General features: G+C 40.9%; 1 protein-coding gene and 1 long non-coding RNA gene across 2 annotated transcripts; both read right to left on the bottom strand.

Annotated features, from left to right (window-relative positions):
* Positions 1–4,134: 4,134 nt before the first annotated feature.
* LOC134657743 (uncharacterized) lies at positions 4,135–24,231 on the bottom strand. Its single transcript, XM_063513306.1, has 12 exons — positions 24,034–24,231; positions 23,556–23,641; positions 22,753–22,834; positions 22,192–22,273; positions 20,531–20,702; positions 17,487–17,712; positions 11,954–12,114; positions 11,323–11,471; positions 10,832–10,964; positions 9,373–9,438; positions 8,559–8,697; positions 4,135–4,257 (listed from the first exon to the last, which is right to left on the bottom strand). Exons 1-12 carry the CDS (start codon positions 24,157–24,159, stop codon positions 4,135–4,137), a joined length of 1,545 nt encoding a protein of 514 aa, XP_063369376.1. The 5' UTR covers positions 24,160–24,231.
* Positions 24,232–27,146: 2,915 nt separating this feature from the next.
* Positions 27,147–27,525, bottom strand: LOC134657644 (uncharacterized). The gene is made up of 2 exons (XR_010097642.1): positions 27,399–27,525; positions 27,147–27,219 (listed from the first exon to the last, which is right to left on the bottom strand). It is a non-coding gene; the product is annotated as an uncharacterized LOC134657644 (long non-coding RNA).

Here is a 27,525-nt window from a genome sequence, read left to right on the forward strand (position 1 = left end):
ACAAAATTTCGATTTTCGCATTTCGCGGTAGACCTCTGTAAACAAGCCGCCTTGTTACATCAATGTCATAGTGAAAACTTTTCAAAAAACTGTTTTTAAGGCATAGTATGTACTATAAGTTACTCTATGTTTTACAATGTGCTATTGCGGCAGAACATTGCAGTAATACCCCTAGGCTAAGCTTTAGGCCGAGCACATGATTGGCGCGACAGTATCTCGCGGAGAGATAGACCCGTCCCTCTTTTATTAACATAGTTAGAAAAAGACGGGTGTCTATCTCGCCGCGAGATACTGTCGCGCCAATCATGTGCTAACCCGGCTGGTGTTTGTTTTACAACGCTTTTTCTAGAGATATTCGTTATAGGGACATCGAATGGCTGCAGAAGGAACAACGTTATTTTTCTTTGATTGTATTTATTTTCAGTATTTAACACCTAAGACAAAACACTAGTAAAAGGGTAGCTATAGTATGTAACAGTTGTTTTTATTTACCTAAAACCTGTTTGCCGTGCGAAAAGCCGGTACCTACCTTAAAAACAAGAAACAAGTAAGCCATACCCAACGGTCCTCTATTATAGACCATGGATCCAAACTTATTCAGTTCAAGAATAAATACTGTTACGATATTCCATAAACTAATCTTATGTTCTTTTTTCCTGACAGCTTCGCGAAAATACGTCATATCATCTTTCAAGATTTTTCAATCAATTTTTTTACTATTTATACAAAATTATTTACCAGTAAAATATCATGATCATCATGTTGGTTCATGCTAATAACAAAAACGAAACTGACACACTCTTGTGATTGACAATGGGAAACTATTTCACTAATTTTTGTGGTGATTTTAAAGGATTTGAAGCAACTTGGGGAGGCTGTTGCGGCTGCCTTCGAACGGTACTCTGTGGTTGGGTTTGGATTCAACTTTTTAACATATTCTGCGGATGTAGAATTAAGGATGAAGACTGTATTCCCTATCGTGGAAAATGCGAGGATTACGATTAAATTTATCAAAGTAAACGGACTTTGATAGTTCAAAACGTAAACTATCAGTATGGTGTTGAACTCAAATTTATGTGTGGTGGTGATTTTTGTGAAGACTGAACTTACAGTACTGTCGATCAGTGAGAAAATAAACGGACTCTTTGATTGATTTGACAAAAATTACTTTAGTGAACTGTGTAAATAATTGTTGCAATAGGTAAAATGGGATGCATGCAATGTTTCTGCAGATGTATACAAATTATTACATGTGTGTGGTGCATTATGTGGTGTTGCCACATGTGCGGAAATGAGTGTTGTGAGGCCTGCTGTGAAGGTGGGTTAGGTGACTGCTGTGGAGGCGATGTCGATTGGGATTGAACTAAGTAGTACTTAGTAAGTACTTACTTACAATTGTTGTTCAAGTGAAACGTCGTATTTATTGATTGTTGTTTTTGGTTGTGTTCAAACTTGTTGTTCAAATGAGAACTGTTTGTTTTGTATTTTATTAAAGTATTGATGCTGTTGTAGTTTTAAATCTATTGAAATGAAATTGTTATATACTTATAAATGTCCTGACTATGTGCTGTCTCTGTCTGGGTTTTTGCTCAGATTTGGTGCGATGTATTCTTTGTGTCTGGTGCTGGAAATATATTTGCGGTGATGGTTGCTGTCAAGATTTAGAAAATGACTAAGTAGATCCCGTCTAAGACATAGACACTGTGCCAAAAATATGTATACACGATCTTATTGCACATGTATTAAGATAGTGTGTAGGTAGGTACATATTTTTGGCACTTTGTTTCAATTGACTGTACACGTCACACGTTACATAACAGCCAGTATGGGATCATCACCATTAAGAGTCTTCAGCATAAGTCCCGATTTTTTTTTCTTTTTCGTGTAGGTAATTTATTTGTGTCGAAATATTTTACGATTAGGTATATCGAGTCAAAAAGCGTGGGTAACCAGTAAAAACCATATCAATGTTTTTTAGACGGCAATAAATGAGTCATTTTAATTCCCGAGTATTTATTGTCACCTAATTAACTTAGTCACCAGTAGCACCCAGTAGGTATACCTAGTTTAACATTTGATGATAAATGAAAACAAATGATATCGTATCTGTGATTGATTTAATGAATGACTCATTCTATAAATCATTGGAGAAACGAAAGCCGCCAGACTCCGATGACTCGGGCACTCAGGATGAGTGAAGATCCTGCAGTCTGGGGGGCTACCGCGAAAACGGAAATTGGCAAATTGCGGGGATCTTTCTCATTTAACCTTTTCCACGCCGTGTCTAACACAAAAGCTGTCACTCAGACGCCACACCATTGAAGTGTCAAAACTGAAGTTGAACTTTATGTATACATATGCACGTAGGTCGATGTTGGTCTGTGACCGATTAATCGGTCTTTGGCGTTGAACCTACGGTGCGGATATATCGGTCATTGGCGTCCAAAAGGTTAAGTACTCCAAAGAAGGCGTAATTAGACAGAGAGAGATGCCCGCAATTTGCGACCTTCGATTTTCGCGGTTATAGCCCAGGAGGGCGTACCTACTCTGAGGGGCTACCGCCAAAACCGAAATTCGCAAATTGCGGGGATCTTTCTCTTTTACTCCAGTGCAGGCGTAATTAGAGTGACAGAGAAAAATGCCCGCAATTTGCGAAATTCGATTTTCGCGGTTATAGCCCTGGAGTGCAGTAGGTAAGTGTAAAAATATAGGTGCACTCATCATACTCAAAATTATGTCCCATAGCTGTTATTTCATTTCATTTCATTTATTTCGGCATATATAAGCATTAGTGTCATAGGTACCAAAGCGCTTACATACTAGTCACAATATCAATTAACTTAAAGTAACATCAAATTAAGAGTAATGGTACTTATATATTTTCGAGTAAGTTGTATGCACTCATATTTTTAAGACTAGCTAGATTGATTTTTCGCCCCCGTAAACCCCCATAATAGTAAATTTCATCGAAATCGTTAGAGCCGTTTCCGAGATCCCCGAAATATATAAATACCTATACAAGTATAATTGCTCGTTTAAAGGTCGTTTAACCATAGCTATTCCCCATGCCCCTTTCGTTTTGTTTTTTTTTCATATTTTGATAATTAAAAGTAATAGAAGTTCGTAGCAAAAAATATATTCCATACAATTTCCAAATCAGCACAGCTGTGGTTAACATATACCTACATTAAATTGTGTAAAAATATTTTCTATAATTTGTATGAAATTCAGATATATAGGAAGCGGTCTCATGACTTCGTTCCCTTCCGTCACCTCGGGGTGAGAATAGTTTACATAGTTATTAATGTTATTATAGACTATCTAAATAAGACTAAATCGCCATAGAAACACCAACAATTCCGTCAAATAAACAGTTTTATTTGGCCTCTGAACGACACGCATATCGTGTGCGAAGTCCGCTAGTTGGTGCGGAGCGGGTGCGCGCGGGTCAAATGGGGTTCATCGGTCGAAGTATTCAGCAGATGGCGCCATCATAGCTTGCCCTGTCAATTCCAAGAATTGAGTCAATTTTTTTTAATGCCCTGGATGCGAGCCCTTTAAGCCAAATCTCTTATGGCTCCTCTACACGATGGGCCAACGCCGGCCACTCCAAGGGACGCATTTATGTGTTAGAGGGAGCAAGTGATATTGCTATCTCATTCTACCGCATGGCTGCGTCCCTTGGAGTGGCCGGCGGTGGCCCATTGTGTACAGGGGCCTTAACATGTGTCAAATTTTTGTTTTTTAATGCTTTAGATGCGAGCCCTTTAAGCCAAATCTCTTAGAAAAAGGGGCAAGCTGTGATGGCGCCATCTATGCAAACTTTTGACAGTTGCCAACCCCATTGTAGGTAAAATCCGCCGCACGCGCCCGCTCATTACATACATACTATATTTCATTAACCCACTCGCCCGCTCCGTGCATACGCGCGAGTTTGCGGACGCCCTGGGCTATAACGGCGAAAATCGAAGTTCGCAAATTGCGGGCATTTTTCTCTGTCACTCTAATTACGCCTTCATTAGAGTAAAATAGAAAGATCCCCGCAATTTGCGAATTTCGATTTTCGCGGTAGCCCCTCTGAACCTTGTCGTGCACGAAGGATGGGCTGTAGCCGCGCCCGCTTTGGTCAAAAGGTTAATCAGACGGAGCCCTGTTTTCTTTTCGCGGCGATTTCGTGTCGCTCGTCTTCCATGAAGGTTGGAATCCTGTGTCGGCTTGAAGCTGCTCCACATCATCGTCGTCCATTTTAAATGATATCTGTATGGATAAATTACCACAATGCTTAGAAATACCAAAGAGAAATAAGTTTTTGGCAAAAATTTCATTTTCGATACAAGATTTTATCGCTGACTGTACTTTTTTTCCACAGACAACCAATACTCATCGAGACAATTCTAAAAACCCGAAACACATTTAGGTTCCGTTGTTTTATCACAGAGTTCCTATGACTACCTCCTGTCTCCATCATCAGATCAGCTCCATGATACCATTATATTGCATTGTCACCCGACTTACACACGTATGCAAATTTTCAGCTTCATCGGAAACCGGGAAGTGGGTCAAATTTAACTTGCAAGATTTGATTACAGACAACGGGACAGGTGAAAGTAAATAAAAGCTTGTAAAATTAGAAAAAAAACCACTGTCTATTAGTAGAGATTGTCAAATTAACAGTGGTACAGAATGCATAATTTACAAATTATGCAGCATGTTCAGGGTGTTCTGTACAACCTGCAGCAATAGTTGCTAAGCGGGCGAGGTGTTCAAAATTATATTGACGTGACTTGTCTTTATGTTTTGTTTACGCTACGATAACGAAACACTTTGTGTCTAAGTATCACTCTTCGATATTAGTGCGTCAATACAGTTGTGTTTCATTCGCTACGAAACGTAAACGTATAGCATGTTGCATCCAGGTCTACTAATGTTGAAGGGGTAAGTCCTGTACCGGTGTACTTACTCTAGGGGGTACCTATAGGTGGTTCGTGCCTCTCACCCACAAGGGGGCGAATATTGTGTGAGTCAGAGTGATGCCAGGTCTAGTAATGATACAGAATGTTTAGGAGTATGTCCTGCACCGGCTGTACCTGTGTACTTACTCTAAGGGGTATTTATTGGTGTTTCGTACCTGTCATCCACAAGGGGGCGAATATTGTGCCAGGTCTACTAATGATACAGAATGTTTAGGGGTAGGTCATGTACCTGTGTACTTACTCTAGGGGGTATAACTGGTTCGTGCCTCTCATCCGCAGCAACATTAGCCCCATGTTGGGTGGGTCGGAGTAATGCCAGGTCTACTGATGATATAGAATGTTTAGAGGTAAGTGTACTTGCTCTGTGTGTACCTGTGTACTTACTCTAGGGGGTATAACTGGTTCGTGCCTCTCATCCGCAGCAACACATTAGCGCCGTGTTGGGCGGGTTGGAGTAATGCTAGGTCTACTAATGATACAGAATGTTTAGGGGTAGGTCATGTACCTGTGTACTTACTCTAGGGGGTATAACTGGTTCGTGCCTCTCATCCGCAGCAACATTAGCCCCATGTTGGGTGGGTCGGAGTAATGCCAGGTCTACTGATGATATAGAATGTTTAGAGGTAAGTCCTGTACCTGTGTACTTACTCTAGGGGGTATAACTGGTTCGTGCCTCTCATCCGCAGCAACACATTAGCGCCGTGTTGGGCGGGTTGGAGTAATGCTAGGTCTACTAATGATACAGAATGTTTAGGGGTAGGTCCTGTACCTGTGTACTTACTCTAGGGGGTATAACTGGTTCGTGCCTCTCACCCGCAGCAACATTAGCCCCATGTTGGGTGGGTCGGAGTAATGCCAGGTCTACTGATGATATAGAATGTTTAGAGGTAAGTCCTGTACCTGTGTACTTACTCTAGGGGGTATAACTGGTTCGTGCCTCTCATCCGCAGCAACACATTAGCGCCGTGTTGGGCGGGTTGGAGTAATGCTAGGTCCACTAATGATACAGAATGTTTAGGGGTAGGTCCTGTACCTGTGTACTTACTCTAGGGGGTATAACTGGTTCGTGCCTCTCATCCGCAGCAACATTAGCCCCATGTTGGGTGGGTCGAAGTAATGCCGCTGCTCCGGGTCTACAAAAACTTTCAATTTAAATATAATTTTCACCTCTGCAGCTCGAACAAGGGTACTTTGCTACTTAAAAACAGTGAGCAAAATCGCATTTTGCTCACTGAGTGAGACAAAATGAGCAAAATGCGATTTTGCTCACTGTTTTTAAGTAGCAAAGTACCCTTGTTCGAGCGGTTGAGGTGAAAACTTAATTGTTGGTATATCTTAAGAAAACATGAGTGAATAGAGGTAATTGATGAAGAAGGAATACATTTTTCGGGTTCTCTAATATGTTCTCACTGCTGAGGTGAAAAGTTTTGTGAATTACACGAGATCAAAGTTATTTACATCTCGTGCGCTTTTGAGTCCATTACTACGCTCAAGATTCTAAATTAGATTCACTCGCTACGGTCGTGAATCTAGTATAGAATCTTTCGCTTGCACGGGACTCAAAATAAGCACTCGAAGAAATGTCAAACTTTGATCTCTTGTTGTACATATAACTATTGTCAACCCGTGCGAAGCTGGGGCGGGTCGCTAGTCAAAAGAAAAATGTTGTTACGTAAACGTTATTGTGCGTTATTTTTCTTTGTCCATTGCTGTTTTTTGCGGCAGTAAATGACTATTTGGGGCATTATCTATGAAAAGGGACCTTATTGTCGATGGCGCTTACGCCGCACAGCGTCGTGCGGCATTGTATTTATACCGGAGCATCGTTAATAATGGCGTAACCGCCATCGACAATAAGGTCCCTTTTCATAGATAACGTCACATTTATTTTAGTTATTTAAAAGTGAACATATGTACCTGGTAGGGCGTTCCCTCTCGGGTTTCCATCGTTGTCTAGAATTGTGTAGCACATCGGCGTTTAGAATAACCTAGAAAAAAGGTACCTAATTAATTTCTAATATTTATGTCTTAATATTTAATAATGAATGTACAATTTTTTGTCTTCGTACTGTCGGCCTAACAAAAATACGAACTAATCAAAGAAATTGGAAAGAGACTTCCGCCACAGAATAAATAATAGTACTAGGTATAATCAAATACAGAAGGCTCCTCTATCAAAACTCTATTTATTAAAGGTTTATTTAAGGTTCTGACGGAAGATCAGCGCTGCGGTCTCCGCAGTATCTATTCTGAGTCAGCGCCTATTCTTTACCACAACACATGACCCTCTACTTATGTAAAATAAATATGTAAATTGCTATTACTGCTTAATAGCATTTGACACTAATGTGTCAAATTGTATGTTGCCTTCTTCTTTTTGTCTCTTGTCAACTTTCTTTTGGTCTCTTGTTATTATTTATTGTGTCACAAAACATGTAAGTTGTGGTTGAATAAAGATTTTATCTATCTATCTATTTCGACAGACCGCCAGACCGCAAGGTGGCGCAAGCGCGAGCAGGCGTGCGACGTCCGTCCCGTAACCTGTGCCGTAGCGGTGCGCGGCAATTACTATATATGGCTAGATACCAAAATTGGTGGTGGGCACATGTATCTGCGACGCGACGAAATAACGGGGTGAGCCACGCCTTTTCTACACGACGGACCAGCGAGATGGCCATGCGATGGTTATGGCTCCTCTACACGATGGCCCAGTGCTGGACCAGCAAGATGGCCATGCGATGGCTGAGAGCAAGCTTTATGGAATGGGCCACCAGATGCGTACGCACCATCGCTGGTGGTACCTTTGCTGTGCGGACGAAAAACCGTGGCCATTCCATCACTATCCCGCCGCGCCATAAGCCAACCGACACTACCCTCTCTACACACTGGCCCATCTTAGTGGGCCAGTATGATGGCCCATCGTGTAAAGGAGCCATAATACAGGGTGGTCAAATAACAGTATAAAAATTAGTTTTTGTAATTTTATTCTGTGAGATATAAAAAAATTAAGTATTTCTTGTTAAATATAGGTAGTATTTAGGGCCGGCAATTAAATATGGAAAATAATATCAGACAAATGTCCACCTCTAGCAGGATAGCAGATGTGAACCCTTTACATCGCGTTTTTGATCACATTTCCTGCGTTATCTCAATGTTGATTGTGTCTCGAATATTTTGCAACAACTGTCAAGTTTGCCGCCCAAACAAAATGGCGGCAAAAAAGTTGTATACCTCCAAGCCACCCTGTATTATTAGTTACAAGTTATTATGCAATCGGCCACATGTTTACCTTTGCAGTAAGTTGAACAAACACAATATCATGTTTCAAATCGGAAAGAAACAAGATGCGACATTATGGAGGTTCTGCCAGGAATCAGAGGAGACTGTTATCCACATTTTCTAAAGTACCTACCTAGGGCGACACGTATTGCAACCCTATGAGGTACAAAGTATTACGGCCCAAAGAATCTGGAATTTCCTGGATTCAACGGGCGTTAGTAGTGAAATTTAAAGGGCCGTAAAAAATCTCTACTTGGTCGACGTGGCATTCAAAGGCCCAAAACGCCCCAAGAATAATAATAATACCTTTGCAGTCGTAGTAGTGAAGCCGATTCGATTATTAAATCGTTCCCGTTTCGGACTCCGGAGCTTGGGGTCCATGATGTATGGGGAGGTAGTATGTGCCAAGATTAGCGTTTCAGGCACATCGTTGTCTTGTTCGTCGCTGAAATATACATTATATCGGATTAAACATGTCTAGGTAATTATAATTAATGATATTTGTCTATAACGGGTCTAACGCGGTCTAAATTCAAATGTAACTGACAAAGAGTATAGATTTCGACGTAGGTACCTAAGCAAACACGCACACATGCGTAACGTATAGGCCTGTAAAGATAGACCATCGTAGGTAGACCTCCGATTCCGTTACTACTCAATGGAGCTACGACTCAACGTTTATTGGATATGTCAATTTTACGTAATTCGGAGCGCTGCGCGATTTGACATAGCTCTAAAAAACCGTGATCACTTTATTCGACGTTAGTCCAACCTAGCTGAAACCACAGCTATAGTCCAACCTAGCTGAAACCACAGCTAATAGTCTAACCTAACTGAAACGTCGGAAAAAAGATAAAATAATCAAATTTAATTGCGTTAGACCCGTTAATGACATTATTATGTGTACAAAACGCGAGAGTTTCAAGTGTTCAATATATCTAAATACATAATTATACCTAGCTTGTTTTTGGTTCTCATCAATCTTAATTGTAAGTACCTACCTAGGTCTATCTCGCACGCACTGATGTATTGGTGCGATAGAGAGGGAATGCGATCGAGTTCACGCAGATGCCAACGTAAATGTTAAATACCAACTCGTGGTAGCCGTGCAGCTACCTACCTGCTTTCGACATCTATTTCCTCTGGTAATCTCTCACGGACATCGTCAATCTTAAATCCGGAGAAACTGTCAAAGAAAATCATACAAATATAAGTTTTTGGCAAAAAAATCGGTTCTGGCACAAGCTTTTATCGCTGACTGTACTTTTCTTGCCACAGGCAACTAATAATCAAGACAATTCTAACAACTCCACACACAATTAATTTGCATTGTTTTATCAGATCAGCTCCATATCAAGGATGTTCCGAATATCCGCATCCGCATCCGCAACCGCGGAACTTCTGCATTATTTTCAACATCCGCATCCGCATAAAATCGATGCGGAGTTTAATGCGGATGCGGATGTGGAACAGGTCGGTACAGGAACGTCTTTATAGCATCGGCGTAAGTGCTAGACTGCTAGGTAATTTAGTCATTAACCAAAAAACCTATTAGAAATGAGTAGTCAAGCGTGAGTGGGACTTAATGTACGGAACCCTTGGAACGCGAGTCCGACTCGCATTTGGCCGGTTTTTTGAAATAAAAATTACTAAAATGTAATATTTGACGTTTTTTATGCGTCTATCTTGACATCCGCATCCGCGGATGTGAGCCTTTAAAAATCCGCATCCGCGGATGTCAAAAAATCGGCATCCGCAACATCCCTGCTCCATATGTCATTATCTAAAGTAAGAACGCCAACCACGAAAATGTTTGTACATCTGACCTGCCGGTCTAGCCAAGGTGACAATCGCTATCGCTTCGATAACGAAACGCTTTGTGTCTCTCTATCACTCTTTCATATTAGTGCGACAGTGATAGTTGCGTTTCGATCGCTACGGAGCGAAAGCGATGGGCATGTTGGCTACGCGGCCAGTCTGTTTCTATTTTTATCGCACACGCGTACCTATATATATAATTATTGCTGTCAATGCCACTGTGTGAGCGGGAAACCAAACATATATTATGCGCGTGCGATAGAAATAGTAAATCGTCCATAGGTACTTCAGATCTTTTGATTATTATAGCCAACCCGTTTTTTAGGGTTCCGTACCCAAAGGGTAAAAACGGTACGCTATTACTAAGACTCCACTGTCCACTGTCTGTCTGTCACGGCTGTATCTCATGAACCGTGATACTATTAGCTATCACGGTTCGTGATATACAGGCCGCGTAGCCAACGTGCCAATCGCTTAGGCTCCGTAGCGATCGAAACGCAACTGTCACTGTCGCACTAATATGGAAGAGTGATAGAGAGACACAAAGCTTTCGTTGTCGAAGCGATAGTGATTGTCAGTTTGGCTAGGCCGGCAGTACAGTTGAAATTTTCACAGGTGATGTATTTCTGTTGCCGCTATAACAACAAATACTAAAAACAGAATAAGATACGTGATTTTTTTGCCGTTTTTTGCGTAATGGTACGGAACGGAACCCTTCGTGCGCGAATCCGACTCGACCTGGCCGTTTTTTTTTTACTTACCGGTTAACTTTTTCACTCTTCTCGGCGAGACTCCTTTCTTCGTCGTCTGTAATAACTTTCCTCCCAGTTGCTGGGGTAGTTATGACAATCGGTTTCATTTTACCTCTCTGCTTCTTGTGTGGCACTTTAGTTGCTGAAAATTTTACATAGGGTCATAGTGCTAGTTTCCGTCCAGCTCTAGTTTTAATTTAAAACTCTATTATATCTTATCTTTTTTTTATAAACTCTATACCTACACAACATACACAGTTACACACACAACTTTTTGTTGCCGAATTTGATTAAAAATCGTATAACATTTCTTGCTCTGCACGTAACAATTTGAAATTTACGAAAAACTGGCGTAGAGCTGGGAAGAAAAAATGTGCGCATTTTTTTCTAGGCGTGTGAAGATAGCAAATTATACAATCTATCTGCCATTTTAATTTGGCAAACGATGTACCAAACACCCTGTATATACAAAAATTGCTCGTTTAAAGGTATTAAATTACCTTGTAAAGTAGTATAATCAGCATCATCATCGTTCATGATTTCGTGTTCATCCAGATATGCTCCCGTGGTCCACCTCTTGGCTGTAGATGTTTCTTCGATGTCTGTGTATCCGACATCCGTTTTTTCGGTCGATTCTAATCTGTTTTCCCTTTTCGGAAAAATCAAAAGAAGAAAGTATATAATAATACGTATAATAAGGGCACGTCAAATGTATGGATAAACGTCAGTCCTTACAAAAGTTTGCACAATGGGGTATTTCACTGTATTTAAAATAAATTATTTTACATAATACATGAAATAACGCACCAGAAGATTAATAGAGAAACGTAGACAGCAGTTATTTTTAGACACAATTTCTATTTTAAAACCCGTATCAAACTATAAAGAGTAGGTAATTTGATCGTAACGCAACTGAACATGCTATAGGTAGTGTTTCATATAAATTCCATAGTAGCAAAATCGTATTGACAGTTCCAAAAAAGAAACTGATTTGACTAGTAGTCAAATACCCTATTGTGCAAGGTTTTCGGCAGAGGGGTAAGCTCTTAAAGGCGACCCTGGTTATTAAATGCTCTAAGCTGACAGGGCAAGATAAAACAAAGCTTGTAAAATGTGTACAGAAACACGAACCATTCGTCTTCCCTGTACCGTTTCGGCTTCGCAGTGACCACCGCGCCGAGTTTCTTCAAATTCTCCTTCAAAACTTCGGAGTTGCCTTCCTCGTCGTCATAATCGGACTCGTCCGGCACCTCCTCATCGACCACTCGCGAGTTCTTGATTTGTTCTTTCACCTTGGGACCAATATAAATGTGATTTGGCATTCTTTGACCCCCGACGAAAGGGGGGAAAATAAATGGAAGGAGAGGGAGGGGAAGACCAAAAAGTTATATGAGCCAAGTAAATGTGTTTGTTGCCAGTCCCATATTGGGATAACCCCCTCCAACTGAGGGGGGATTTAAATCTTCTCTAGGCTGAGGTGTAGGGTTGGAGCCGGTGTAGCTTTATTTGACGTTCATAAGCGCATTGTAATATGCCTACTTGATATAAGTAGGTAAAGTACCTAAACATTAAATTTGGATATTTAAAAGGTCTCCAATATTAGAAAATATTGATAGATACCTGGTACCTACTTATAAAAGCGTCTGTTTAACGGTCGAACTGTGGGCTAAAATTTGGCTCTTATTGACATAAAAACCAAAGTTGTTATTTTAAATCTACATATTTTTTAAAGTAGTTTTTGCCCATCATTGTCAAAACGCTAAGCGCTAACATATTAATTTCAGATTATTTTGCATGAAAAGTGTCGAAAAAACCGGTTTCTATGTTAATAAGAGTCGAATTTCAGCCCACAGTGGGTCGCCGACAAGACTCAGGCGGCGCGACCTTGGTCTGTGGGTTGTCGTGAAGGCCGCCTGAGTTTCTGGCTAGACGGTTGGCCGACCACAGTGTGCTCACAACTCGCGGACGGACACGGATTGCAAGCGCGCAAAATGGCCCCAAGCCTATCGAAATTTCAAAAAGTTGGCGTTGCAATAGTACCTATGTACCTACTTATTAAGTGCAACTGACATAAGACAATAAAAAAAGGGTATGGATGAAACGTTTGCTTGTTTATTTGCAGAGTCATTTAAACTTAACGAATTTGCTGGACTACAATGACATTCATAACTTTCTCAAAATGGAGATGAAAGTTTTTTAATTAATTATTAGAAATTATGTGACGTCTGATCACTAAGCATGATACAATTACGAGACCTGCTGTGTCTGCTGAAGAACGGCTTATCGCTACATTTAGATTTTTAGCCACGAGAAGGGATTACCCCTGTAATAAGGTCCCTGTAAGGTCCCCTACCTTATATACAGTGCAATAGTTTCACGTCAACTGCGGTCGGACATTATTCGAGAAACTTGTCGGCCGATCTACAAGGTATTAAGGAAAAACAATTAGGGTAAGTTACAAATTAATTATTAGGTATTGTAAATGTATTTTTAACATGATTATGCGAATATTTTTTTTATTAGGTACCAACCACCGATATTGTTTTAAAAGCTAGGGGGGAACATTTTCAGATTCTGTCATATTACCCCTTTACACACACAAACACAGTTCACGTTCACACACTCTGCCTCCATTTACTGGGATAGGTCAGTGACTCCTATTTGTTTTAAAAGGTGCTATTTTGAGTTTGGTATTAACCACTGGCCTCCTTGACGGCTGTATATAGTCAAGTTATCTGCATAGACAAGGTATTTTATCTGGCTTTCACACAATTTTATAACTTAAGCATCGATTTTTTAATACATAACTAACTAAAACTAAACACTGACACTCGTTTATATATGTTTTAAGTAGGTACAACTTTGCATAAGACTATTTGTTACATTGCAAGATTTTCAAGTCTTATATTGTAAACACACTCTTTGGGATAATAATAATATTATATATATTTTTATTAAGAACTGTGAACACTACCGCATAAACGGTGACTCCCTTTTTCGCTGATTTTCCTCTCCTTCATTAGCCAGATCCGAGTATATGACCGTATCGTCATGGACATTTACAACATAGTCATCCATGTCAGAAGAGGCGGAAGTTGATGAATTATTTTGGGGTTTAGGCACATGTAGAGGTGCTTGTGTGTAAGGATGTGAAACCTGGTTATGAATGGAAGAATATGTGACTGGTGAAAGTGATGCGGGATTAGGGTTTTGCTTTCCGGTTGAAGTCGGCGGCTGGACGCGAAGTGTGTAACTGATAGACGCTGTAGTTGTTAATGTGTTTTCGGATGATTCAAAGGATGTAGGAGGAATTTGCGTTTGGGTCGGGGGTGATGCCATGTGAAGAGGTGAGTAGGTGATAGGCGTGGAATGAAAGGATGGCGAGGGAGGCGGAGGTTGGGTGTGGATGCGAGTATGTGAATATACTATAGGTGAAGAAGCTCGTTGAGTAGTTTGTGGAACATATACTATAATACGATGGTGCGTCCGGGGCTGAAATAATTGATTGAAAGAACCATTGACTGACGAGTGACGAGGTGACTGGGTAACTTTGGCCGAGAAAGGAGATTTTATGACATGGGGCGAATAGCAGTGAGGAACATGGCGACGTTTAGCTTCTATTTTAGAATCAGAGGTTAATTTATTTCTTCTGGCGAGATAAAGAACATCAGAAATAAGCTTTTTGGCTACATCTCGCTGATCAGATGAGATTCGTGCTAATGTTTCGCCTACGTACATTAGAAATGCGTTCGTGTCCTTTTTATTTACTAATAATAAGGTCGCCGCTGTAGTTAGCAATTTCTGTTGCTGTTGAAATGCGTTCGTGTCCTTTTTATTTTCTATTAAGGTCGGCGCAGTAGTTATCAATTTCTGTTGCTGTGTCTCAAGGGCTTTACGATCTTTCTGATTTTTCCTTTTTGCACTAGTTTCGTTTCGGTATCCTTCCTGAAACAAAAAAAAAGTAATATTAAATAACCACCAACCGAGAAGTTTGACCGCTAGATTGATAAAGTCCTTCCGACTGACCCACTATACCCTACCTTATACTACACAAATTATATAATAACTACAAAAACACTTTAAGTACTATGAGTTTATGTATGTACACACTCCAGTGTGTACATACACGTACGTTTGATCCATCAAACGGCAGCATGTCGGATGGAAGAATTATAAAAATTACATCGTTTTATGAAAAACTCATGAAGTATAAAATAAATTTGCCAGAGTCGTATTTATTAAATACACGATGGTGCGTCTGGGGCTGAGATAATGGATTGTAGGAAACGTTGAATGACGAGTGAGGTGACTGGGAAACTTCGGCCGAGAAAGGGGATTTTATGAAGTACTTAGGGAGAGGATTTGTATTGAGGAACATGGCTGTGTTTTTAAATGACGGAATCCATTTGAGAGCTTATCTGAATAGCTAAGACCTTTTTAAAAGTTGTACACTTTTATGGAAGAATTTTGTTGTTTCTACTCCTTATTTCTAATCTCTCGACATCCTTTCATCCCTCACAAAACACAGTAGCAACTACGTCGCATATCAGCTACACACTTCTTTGCGTCCAGTCGCAACCCCAACCCAAATGCAAAACCCTAATCCCGCATCACTTTCACCTGTCTGTATATTCCCTTAGTCATATCCAAGTTTCACATCCTTACACACAATCGCCTACCCTACATGTGCCTGAACCATAAGATCCTTAGAGCATTTAATAACCGGAGTCACCTTTAAGAGCTGACCCCTCTGTCGAAAATCTCGCCCAATGGTCATACTCATTGTATGGACTGACGTTTATACATTTGACGTGCCCCTCCCCCGCAAAAATCGGCAGACTGTTTTGTATAGAAAGTTACAGACATGGCATCTCCAGTTATAGTGTAAATCTTTTGAACTAGTTTACTCAAAGAATACAATACCATTGAGCGGTAAACCACAGCTAATGAAGTATTTAAAAAAATATCGGTGGTTAACATATATAAATTACTACGTAGGTAAATACCTAGCTTTGTCTTGATCATGTTATATACATTTACAATATTAAATAATTTGTAACTTACCCTAATTGTTTTTCTTAATACCTTGTAGATTGCCCGACAAGTTTCTGGAATAATTTTCGACCGCAGTTGACGTGAAACTATTGCACTGTATCTAAGGTCTCTGTAATCCCTTCCCGTGGCTAAATATCTAAGTGTAGCGATACAGCAGGTTTCATCTTAGTATCTTGTTTAGTGATCCGAGGGTTAAGAGGTCACACCATTTCTAATAATTCACCAAATACTTTCCTCTTTATTTTGAGAAAGACATGAATGTCATCGAAGTCCACATTTCCACATTCATTAGGTTTAAATAACTCGGCAAATGCCGTTTTAATACTTATAAGCCAGCGTTTCATCGATAATCTTTTCTTTTTTTCTTTTCTTATGTCAATTCTACTTTATAAGTACAGTCACCTGCAATAATATCTTACACAACGAAGGCCGCAAAAATATCTGACACTATCTTATTTGTAGAGCCATAAGAGCGTGTCACATATTTTTGCGGCCTTCGTTGTGTAAGATATTATTGCAGGTGACTGTACCAATGCACAATGCCGCGCCAACTTTTTGAAATTTCGATAGGTTTGGGGACATTTTGCCCGCTTGCAATCCGTGTCCGTCCGCGAGTTGTGAGCACACTGTGGTCGGCCAACCGTCTAGCCAGAAACTCAGGCGGCCTTCACGACGACCCACATACCAGGCGGCCTAGCCAAGGTGACAATCGCTTGCGCTTCGCCATCGAATCGCTTAGCATCTCACTCTTCCATATTAAGGTGACAGTGACACTAAGACGGAGAGACACAAAGCGATTCGATGGCGAAGCGCAAGCGATTGTCACCTTGGCTTGGCTTACCGCCAGGTTGCGCCGCCTGAGGATTGTCGGCGACCGTCTAGCAGACGCTTGTAAACGCGTCCTGTACTAGGAGGTAGGCACGTTGGCTGTTTGTCACCATGTGAATGCAACAATAGGTAAGTGGTTTGTGTAACACATATAGATACTTGAAGAGAAAAGAAATAAAAGTTCAGAAACACTAGTACCTAAAATGTGTGACCTAGCTGTAGGTGATATTGATTATTATATTTATAATCATAATGACTAGTCTGTCAAGATGGATATGTCAGTCAGCAATGTAAAGCAAACTAAAGTATGGTATCCCTAGGAAACGAACAAAAAGCAGCAATGTACATCGAACAACGATGAATTGTAAACAAAACAGTTCCACAGATAAGATATAAATGACACGCGATTTTCGAACATTTCAAACGTAGTGTTGCTAACCCGCGATTTTTCAAATTTGCCGCCTTTTTCTACTGACAAGATTTGCTTGACCAACTAGGGTAGGTGCGTTCGTTTTCGTCCAGCTACATTACTGCACATGGACTTATTGCAATCCTTAATGTCTAAACAATATCTATCTATAGGTACCTACATAAAAATATATATCGAAAGTAGCTAATTAAAAACAAAATATATTAATTTGCTAATCGGTCAAGTGAACGAAAACTAGAGCATGGACGAAAACTAGCGCAATGACCCTATATATATATATATATATATATAGGGTCATTGCGCTAATGATTACCTAATGATTACCTAAGGTAAATACACAATGGTACTAACCGGAGCACACAGCAGGGGGTAGTTAGACCTCGTTTTCCTCCTGGTATGCTCCGGGCACGGCCCCATTTCCCCCGAATGAATGGTCTTCTCCCCAAGCATGTTCGTGTGAGAGAAGTCACAGACTAGCAGCAGGCGGGGGTAGTCCTCGCCGTGGCGGACGGCGCCGCAACCGACCGCGCGGAGCGACCATATTGCGAGCTGGCTGAAGTGGCCCCAGGTTAGGCCTCTGGAGAAAGAAGGGATTTTATACTAGTGGCTCTGTGAGCTGTAGACCTCGCGAGCATAGCTTATTGGGACCGTGCACGATGACAGCGCCACACAGCGGTTTGATCAATCAACAATACAAAGATTTTAATTTATAAAAAAGAATACGAAGTTTAAGTGAAAAAAAAAATACAAAAAGTTATGTCTTATTGGGGATCGAACCCAGACTTTCTGTGTGCAAACAAAAAAAAGCGATTGTTTATAAAATACGCCATGATAGTTCTTAGGTAAGCTGACGAAATTCGGCTACTCATTCTCGAGTACAAACTAAATATCTAAATACCGCCTAAACCAGCAATACAATTTTTCTGCATTTTTTGCCATTTACGAGGGGCGTTCAATATATAATGAGAATGAGATGCAAACTCTTTAAATATTAGGAAAGTAAATACTGGCCGACAAAGCTAATCTACCTAGCTGATTGCCATGAAAAAAAAAACTAACTGTTCTTTGTTTAAAAAAAAATACGGCGATTTCTTTGCGATGCTATTGAGTACGTTAGCGAAAATGGAGAAAATTGAACTGCGCGCCGTTATCAAATACTTGTGTTTGAAATTTTTTTCTATGGACCAAGTCAATTTAGATTTACGGGACACTTTAAGGTCTAATGCTCCTCCGTATTCGACAGTCGCACGTTGGTGCGCCGAATTTAGACGTGAAAGAACATCGACCATGGATCACCCCCGCTCCGGACGCCCTACTACAGCAGTAACTGAAGAAATTGTGAAAAAAGTTGAAAACTTAGTTTTGGCGGATCGTCGTGTCACGGTTCGTTTTATTGCTGAAAATGTAAAGATTTCAACGGGGAGCGTGCATAATATTTTACATGAACCCTTGGGTATGAAAAAGGTATCAGCGCGTTGGGTACCCAGAATGCTTACTGACACGCAAAAACAAACTAGAGTCGAGATTTGTCAAGAAGCTTTGGACCTGATACAGCAAGACCGGGAACTTTTTTTGGCGCGATTTATAACAATGGACGAAACATGGCTCCATCATTACGACCCTGAAACGAAACTGCAGTCTATGACATGGAAAAGGCCATCATCTCCAACTCCGAAGAAATTCAAGGTGGGCCCATCTGCCGGTAAGGTCATGGGCTCTGTTTTTTGGGATGGTAAAGGGGTCGTAATGATTGAGTATCTCTAGCATGGAGCCACTATTACGGGCTCTTTATATGCCAAACAAATAGCAACATTGCGCAATTAGATCTGTGAAAAACGGCGAGGTAAACTCTCGAAAATTGTGTTGTTCCATCAGGACAATGCACGAGCACACAAGTCCGCCGTTGCAATGGCTGCAATACGTGATGCTGGGTTCGATATCCTTAAGCATCCTCCGTATTCACCAGACCTCTCCCCTAGTGATTTCTACCTATTTCCGAGATTGAAGGAATACCTAAGAGGCAAGAAATTTGAAGACGACGACGCGGTAGTCGCTGCAATACAAGATTTTTCAAGTACTCAAGATGAAACCTTTTTTAGAAATGGAATTTTAAGTTTAGAAAAAAGATATACTAAGTGTATTATGCTAAAAGGTGACTATGTCGAAAAATAAAATAACATTTAATAAAAGTTGTATATAACATACTCATTCTCACTTTTTATTGAACGCCCCTCGTACTATGTAAATATGTCTCAAAAAGAAAATACTGTTATGATATCGATACGACTATTTGTTTAAGCGCGAGGTATCACAACTCCTCCATTTTTGAAAATTTCCAAAAACTGGATCGACAAAAAAAAATTATTTACTCATAGAATCTGGTCACAAAATTTCACAAGAATCGGTTGAGAATTGTGACCTGTAGAGGAGAACATCCGGACATACAAAAGCAAAATGCCCGAGTCAAAACGTAGACCTTCGCTACGCTTCGGTCAACAAGAAAACAGGTTTATTTTTACATTTTTTGTATGTATTAAGTCTATCTTAACCATAGAGAAATATAAGTAAAGAAAGAGTGCTAACTCCATACACCAGTTTTCTTTCAAAAACACGAGTTATTTCATATTAGTCCACATCGACATCTAACGTCAAGTAGCGGACATTATCAGTTCTGCTAGTTAACAATAGATGTAACGGCAAACAAAAACTCTAATGCTCGAAATTTTTTAGCTAATATTATAACCGGATTAACCGGAACTATATTTTAAACTCCTTTTGCTTATAATATTAGTTGTAGGTACTTAAATTGTTTTAGTAGTAAATTTTTCATCAGTAGCGAAACTTATGCCATCTGGTGTCAAGTAGCGCTACTGATAGTTCCACTTGACGTTAGATGTCGACTACGAACTCATCAGGCGTCGAACACGCGTCGAATGGCGCGCTGAGCGCTCAGTTCGTAGTTGTCGCTGAGATGTCGCTATCGCACTTCTAGTGTAGCTGTCGAGTAACTGTCTGAAGATGATGTCACTTACTTGCTGCGAATTCTGAAAGGCTTCACTAGTTGATGCGGTTCCACCCGCCGCCGCTCGCCCCACCAGGCGTCGAACACGCGTCGAATGGCGCGCTGAGCGCTCAGTTCGTAGTTGTCGCTGAGTCGCTATCGCACTTCTAGTGTAGCTGTCGAGTAACTGTCTGAAGATGATGTCACTTACTTGCTGCGAATTCTGAAAGGCTTCACTAGTTGATGCGGTTCTACCCGCCGCCGCTCGCCCCACCAGGCGTCGAACACGCGTCGAATGGCGCGCTGAGCGCTCAGTTCGTAGTTGTCGCTGAGATGTCGCCATCGCACTTCTAGTGTAGCTGTCGAGTAACTGTCTGAAGATGATGTCACTTACTTGCTGCTAATTCTGAAAGGCTTCACTAGTTGATGCGGTTCCACCCGCCGCCGCTCGCCCCACCAGGCGTCGAACACGCGTCGAATGGCGCGCTGAGCGCTCAGTTCGTAGTTGTCGCTGAGATGTCGCCATCGCACTTCGCCTACGGATTGACCGGCGTAGGGGTACCGAACTATAAACAGGAAGATGAACATATGCTAGACAACCGATAACAACAACAACAACCTATTTCTCCGGCAAAAGGGTTATATACCTACATGTCAGCGATTTGAAAAATACGTAGCCTCTATATTCTTAGGGCCGATACAATTTACAGTCGGGTTGCAGTCCGTCTGTACCGGCCCTTATAAGCAGCCGCGGCGCGCCTTAAGGAGCGCTTGTGCGGTGCACTCCCAATACTCCCATATATAATCAAAATGAAATATGGTACCTATTTAATATATTACTATTTAAGATCGATCGTAAAAAACTCAATACCAATTAAATAATAACCTTTATTCATTATAAGTTTATAGACAGCTCACCACTACCTACACGGCGTACTCCTATAATTTCATAGAAATCAAAATAACGGGCGAAGCGGAGCGCTTTGGATTGCGCTCCTATGGAAAAAGATTTAGTACATTCGATCAATAGGAAATTCAATAAGAGCGAAAGAGAAGTTTCACCACGTCCACGTCTGGCGGCCTAGCCAAGGTGACAATCGCTATCGCTTCGCCATCGAATCGCTTTATGTATCTCTATCGCTCTTCCATATTAGTGCGACAGTGACAGTTGCGTTTCGATCGCTACGGAGCGTAAGCGATTGGCACGTTGGCTACGCGGCCAGGTCCGCACGTGAAACGAAAGATTTTCTATGAGGGAAGAGGCAAAATCGGTGCGGCGCTCCGAGCCCGGTTGACCTTGCGCGCGCATCCCGCGCGCCATGTTGATGTTGTCACGTGTTTCTAACTAAACAGACCTTAGTCAATTTTAAATTATGTGCGGGAATGCAATTTTGGCTTTTTTTCATTCTAAATAATGAAACAAGAGTTTAAACAGTTAAAGCACATAATCTGTTTGTTGTGAGGTGTTTAAAAATTAATGAATTTAACGTGAGAATGTGAAAAAGTTTACAAAATCGACTCGAGTTAAATTATGGACGACCTTGAACTTTCGTAGCAATGTTAGTCAAAAACAAAAACTTATATATTTTATAAATCAGATCAATATGCAAAAACACCGTGGTTGTGTTGTGTGAATGTGATAAAAGTAACTAGCTTATTTTGTTTTTCGTGTTATCTAAGTATATGTTTTGTGTTTGGCGCGGGCGCGAGCGACGGCTGTGCGGTGAGTTTGTTTGGAGCGAAATAGGTGTGTTATTAACAATTTAGCACATCTTTTCATAAAATTGAAATAAAAACATATCCATTTGTAAAATGAACTGCAGTTGGCGTCTATCGGTCGTCCAGATATTCGTAATACCGAAAATCTATGAGAGAGTTCAATGACCGGGTGGACGGAAACCGACATCTAGGTACTTTGCGACGGTTAATTGAATGTGTAGGTTTAGTTTTTGTTTTTTATTGTGAGTGAACACCCATAATACATAGCTACCAGCCGCCCCTGCTTATAAGTAAGTAATGCCTACATACTTTTTTTGTGGGAAGTATACTGCCTACCTGTCGCTCTGCACTCGTCATGAACAAAGTAGCATTGGTCAGCCAATCTCTGAGCAAGTCTCGCCAACTCGGCGTCCCATTCCTAAAATAAATAGGTAAAAACTTCATAATTTGTTAACAGTTTGCCTGAACGTTAATTGCAATTGACCATTAACACATTCAGTGCCGAAAACCCGACTATCGGGTATTTTATTATTTCGTTCCCAGGCCGGACGACCCGATAGTCGGGATCGTCAGATATATAATATATACACGAGTGACATACGCAATGTGTTCGAGATATAGGTACCAAACGGACCTAAATACATGGATACGTCACCTTTAAGACACAAGACCAAATTAAATTCGAGTTTTGAACTCATATAGAAATAATAGAAAGTTCCAAATTCAAAAGCGCCAAAATTGCCCTGGGTCTTACGAGGGTATGATTAACCGTGATTTTTCTCTTATTCTGTTTTCAGGCGCTGCTGGGTCAATTACTCACCGGCGCACTCATAAAGTCGGCAATACGATAGTATGCCTGATCTATTAGTATTAGGGATTTAAGTTTATTTTACTCACAACAAACATCATAACCTGCGGCGTCGGAATGTGTTTGCCTCCTCGAACTCTCTCATGGCCCGCCGCTATCCTCTGCCGTCGTCTGAAATAATTATTCGCCTATTTGGAGTAGCTCTTTGTAGCAAAAAACACGTTAGTTAGTTAGTGTTTCTGGGCATTTTCCGCAAATCGACAACCATTGTGCCTATTTTGCGTGAAACGAGGTGGCGCTACTCTAACCACCCCAGCTCCTCCATGAAACCTAGCAGTGTTTTCAGGTTGCTGACTGCCTCTTTTAGTGTGCTCGGAGTTCCTAGGTATTTGTTCCTGTATGTTTCTACCTGTTTGCAGTCTAGGAGTATGTGTTTTGTTGCTTCCTCTTCTTCCATGCATGCTCTGCACAAAAAAACACGTACCTACACCTCTCGTCGAGGAATAGTAAATTAGGTTGTTAGAAACTAAAACTGATATCTATTATCTACATAGAATAGAGCTATGACTACTATGAGGCGCCGTTTTGATAACTTGACTCACACCTATGACATCCTAAGATAACTTTTGGTAAAGTAATCGTGGGTTAGTAGTATTAAATTTGTGATTAATGGCTACTGATGTGTCGTCGGAAAGTTTCTAAAATTCCGAAATTTCCACTTGGAAACATTTCGGAAAATTCTCTTAATTTTATAGGTACCTAAGTATAGGAAAAAATTTACATTTTCAAAATGAAAGCTTCCTTTGTTTCGAGTACAATTCCAACTTTATTGAAACTTTTCGCAACTTGCAGATCTGTGGGTATTAATGGCAAACTAACTAATGTAACTTACTTGTTTATGAAATTAGTGATAACATTTCTAAGTTCAGCGGTGAAACGAATCTTCGAGTAGTTTTGACAGTTAGGCCCCGAACCGGCCTGTAAAAAATAATTTAGCGCAGGTATTAGTTAAATTTCTAAGTATTATCATTTCATGTATTGTAGTTAAATGAGAAAACTTTGTAAGCGAGGCCAGAATCAGAATTTCTGCCCCTTCCCTAGACACAGGTGTGCGTAGCGCCCCCCGCAGTATTGCAGCTCGTCCTCTGCTGCCAAGGTCAGGCCAACCAACTATATTACTAGATACATTTCTGTATAATATCTGCTGTTATCTTAACACTGGGAACTGGCATGCCACATGCTGCCCCTTCCCTAGACACAGGTGCGCGTAGCGCCCCCCGCAGTATTGCTGCTCGTCGTCTGCTGCCAAGGTCAGGCCGACCAACAATATTACTAGATACATATCTGTATAATATCTACTGTTATCTCACCACTGGGAACTGGCAGGCCACATGCTGTCCCTTCCCTAGACACAGGTGTGCGTAGCGCCCCCCGCAGTATTGCTGCTCGTCGTCTGCTGCCAAGGTCAGGCCGACCAACAATATTACTAGATACATATCTGTATAATATCTACTGTTATCTCACCACTGGGAACTGGCAGGCCACATGCTGTCCCTTCCCTAGACACAGGTGTGCGTAGCGCCCCCCGCAGTATTGCTGGTCATCCTCTGCTGCCAAGGTCAGGCCAACCAACAATACGACTAGATACATTTCTGGAACATAATTTAGTACCTAAGGTCGATACAGGTAGTTAAGTGTAAGGCCTGAACGGCCGCTCGAGTTGGGCGTGCAGCGGGACGGGTCGTGCGGCTTGCATGCAAACGTACAGGAGCGGCCTTAGTGCACGCTGCCACTGAATAAATAATAGTAGGTACTAGGTACAGAAGATTCACTCTCTAACAAAACGCGTTTATTACGACAAATATGACCGCTAGGTGGCGCAAAAGCGCGGGCAGGCGTCCGTTCCATAGCGGCGCGCGGCAACTATACTATAGCTAGACACCAAAATTGGTGTGGGCCGCATGTACTTGTAGCGACGCGACGAAATAACGGAGTGAGCCACGCCACGCCTGACGCTGCTCAAATCACTTGTGACTCTTGTGAGCCCGACGCCACGCTGCACGCCCCGCCGAACGCTCCGCTTCGAGCGTCCTCTCAGGCCTTACACTAAGTGTGGTTGGGCTTCATATTTGCTTAATTGCGAATTGCGTTTAATCAGTTTAGACAGAGAAAATCGTACTTTGTCTTACGCCTACTAGCACCCAGAAGAAACGGATGAGTAGGTATAGTTTTCCTGGTTCTTAACCTACTGTATTAACAAGGCTGAAATTGTTAGCCTATTAGGCTCTTTGCAAATGCTTCAAAATCTGTGCTTGAAATAGAAGCCCCATGTAGCGTGCTTCGTAGACTACTTGCTAGAATCTTTACCCTCCCTTCATTGGTTTCTATCAACTGATAGGTACTTTAGCTTTAGGTAAACCATTTCTCAATAATAGAATAATAGAATAATTTGAATTAGTAATTTATTGTAGTTCTTACCGAATATATCCAGGGTTCTGAAGGATTTATCCATAATTTCGGCACAAATGTAGTCACTGCTATTTAACGAATTTATTATAAAAATCAGAATACTAAAATGCATTGCTATGAAAATAAAGTCCAATACTAAATAGAAAATTATTATAAAATAAAGGTAACATTGGGTAAAAAATGTAGAGTAATTCAAATATAACGGTATGTGTGGGTTTGTTTAATGTTTACATGTCTTCTAGACATTTGGTGACGGACGCCATATGTCAAGGGTATAGAGCAAAGAGTATAGACTATAGAGGTATAGTCAAAGAGTATATTGTACCTCTACCCTCCATAAGGTAGAGGTTCATCATAAATGTCTACAGAATAATTAGTTACAGTCGCCATCAGATATATCGGAGCGGCTAAGGCGCTCATAAATGTCTGAACACGCCTCTATTGTCAGGGCGTTAGAGTGCGTGTTCAGATATTGTGAACACCTGGGTCGCTCCGATATATCTGATGGTGACTGTACAAGTAGTCTGTTCGGAAAGAGAAGAGTCGTAGAATGTATTGGATTCCATACATTTCACGACTCTTCTCTTTCCGCATAGACTACAGAAGTGAAAACTTGTCTGTGCGTAAAGAGAAGAGTCGTAGAATGTTTGAGCTCCCTTTCAACGAATGAAAGAGAAGTCTTTCCGCACCCGAACTCGCAAATGTGTAAACATCTAAGTCGTCTAAGTGCTAGTTGCACCACTTGGAGGATATAATCAAACGGAGACGTCATGTCTGTAATTTTCTGTACAAAACAGTCTGCCGATTTTTGCGGGGGAGGGGAACGTCAAATGTATGCGTAACGTAAAAATAGCCATGTCAGATAAACGTCAGTCCATACATTGTGTATGACCGTTGGCCGCCTATTTTCGACAGAGGGGAAAGCCTGTTAATGGCTACTCCGTTTAGTTGTATCCTCCAAGTTGCACCATCCGCACTTGACAAGACTGATCGACGTCACCCATAGAATTCGCGAGAATGACAAGTCTGTGACGTCACCCGGCGCGCCGCGGCGGTTTACTATGAAACTTGCCATAGGTACAATAAAATTTAGCAAACTCTTTAACGATGACAAAGTTTGGTGCAAGCGACCCAAAGAGTAACTAAGTAGGTATATAACCGACCCTCTTAGACTTATGATTATTTGGCGTTCCAAGGTTTGACTGTTGCTGTTGGATATGGGTATATTTCCATGATATTTCTACGATTAACAAGTAACAAAAAATACCTGTGCTCTCATATCAGGATCCAAGACGAATTTAGGCCTCTTGAGTCGAGTTACACAGTGGAAGACCTAAGCCAAACCTGGTTAAAAAAGTTTAGCAGTAGAAGTAACTTTTATAAATTGTTTTTTCATGGCTCACAAAAACTAGAAATTCTAACACTAAAACTGGAATGATTTTTTTGTTTGTTTTAAACCTTTCCGCCCCACTTCAAAAGCTAAACTAAAATCACGTCGATGTTGTATTGTTTAAGATAATACCAAATAATACTATTCACATCTTCAAACAATAATTGTTTATCAATATTTGACATAAACTTATGTTTATAAACATAACTAGGCATATCGTCAAGATCTTCATTCCTCCATTATTACTATAGCGCAATGTGTCAGCGCTTACGTGCTGCAAGTAATATTTTGTCACTTAGTACCTATTATGTGATAGGTACCACAGAATAAATAATAGTACTAAGTACAGAAGACTCACTCTCTAACAAAACGCGTCTGTTGCGATCAGCACAGATATGGCCGCTAGGTGGCGACAGCGCCACGCGCGGCTTATGGCTTTCCCCAAAATGGGGCCGAACGGATGTACTTTTAGCTACCTGTAGCAAAGCGACTAAATCGCGGAGTGAGACGCGCCGGTGATACTTAAGTTTAAAACAATGAAATACTTATGTAACCTAGTCCAATGCACATAAAAATAACTCGTTTTTTTAATAAAGTTTGCTTCAAAAATAAAACCACACAGTGACCGATCGAGATTTTATTATGAAATACAATAATTTATGTGTCAGGATATTTACAACGCTCTTAACACGTTCATCTTAAACTATAGTACAGATGTAGTGCATAATTGTTTTCCATCGTACATGTTTTCTCGTATTTGTCATGCTACTTCAGTCAACCTCAGTACTTTATGTACCGAGACTGAATGAAATAGCAAGACACGGAAACGTACGAAACGTTTCCGTGAAAATACGATGGAAAACAATTATGCACTACCTACATCTGTATCGGCTATATATAAATGTCGTATGCTTACACAAACTTTTCCGCTATGCTTCTACCGCTATATGATACAAGTATTACAGTCTGTATTTTAAAAATCATTTCTTATTGGCAGAACCTG

This window comes from Cydia amplana, chromosome 20 (assembly GCF_948474715.1).
Source record: "Cydia amplana chromosome 20, ilCydAmpl1.1, whole genome shotgun sequence".
In the NCBI taxonomy this organism is placed as follows: Eukaryota; Metazoa; Arthropoda; class Insecta; order Lepidoptera; family Tortricidae; genus Cydia; species Cydia amplana.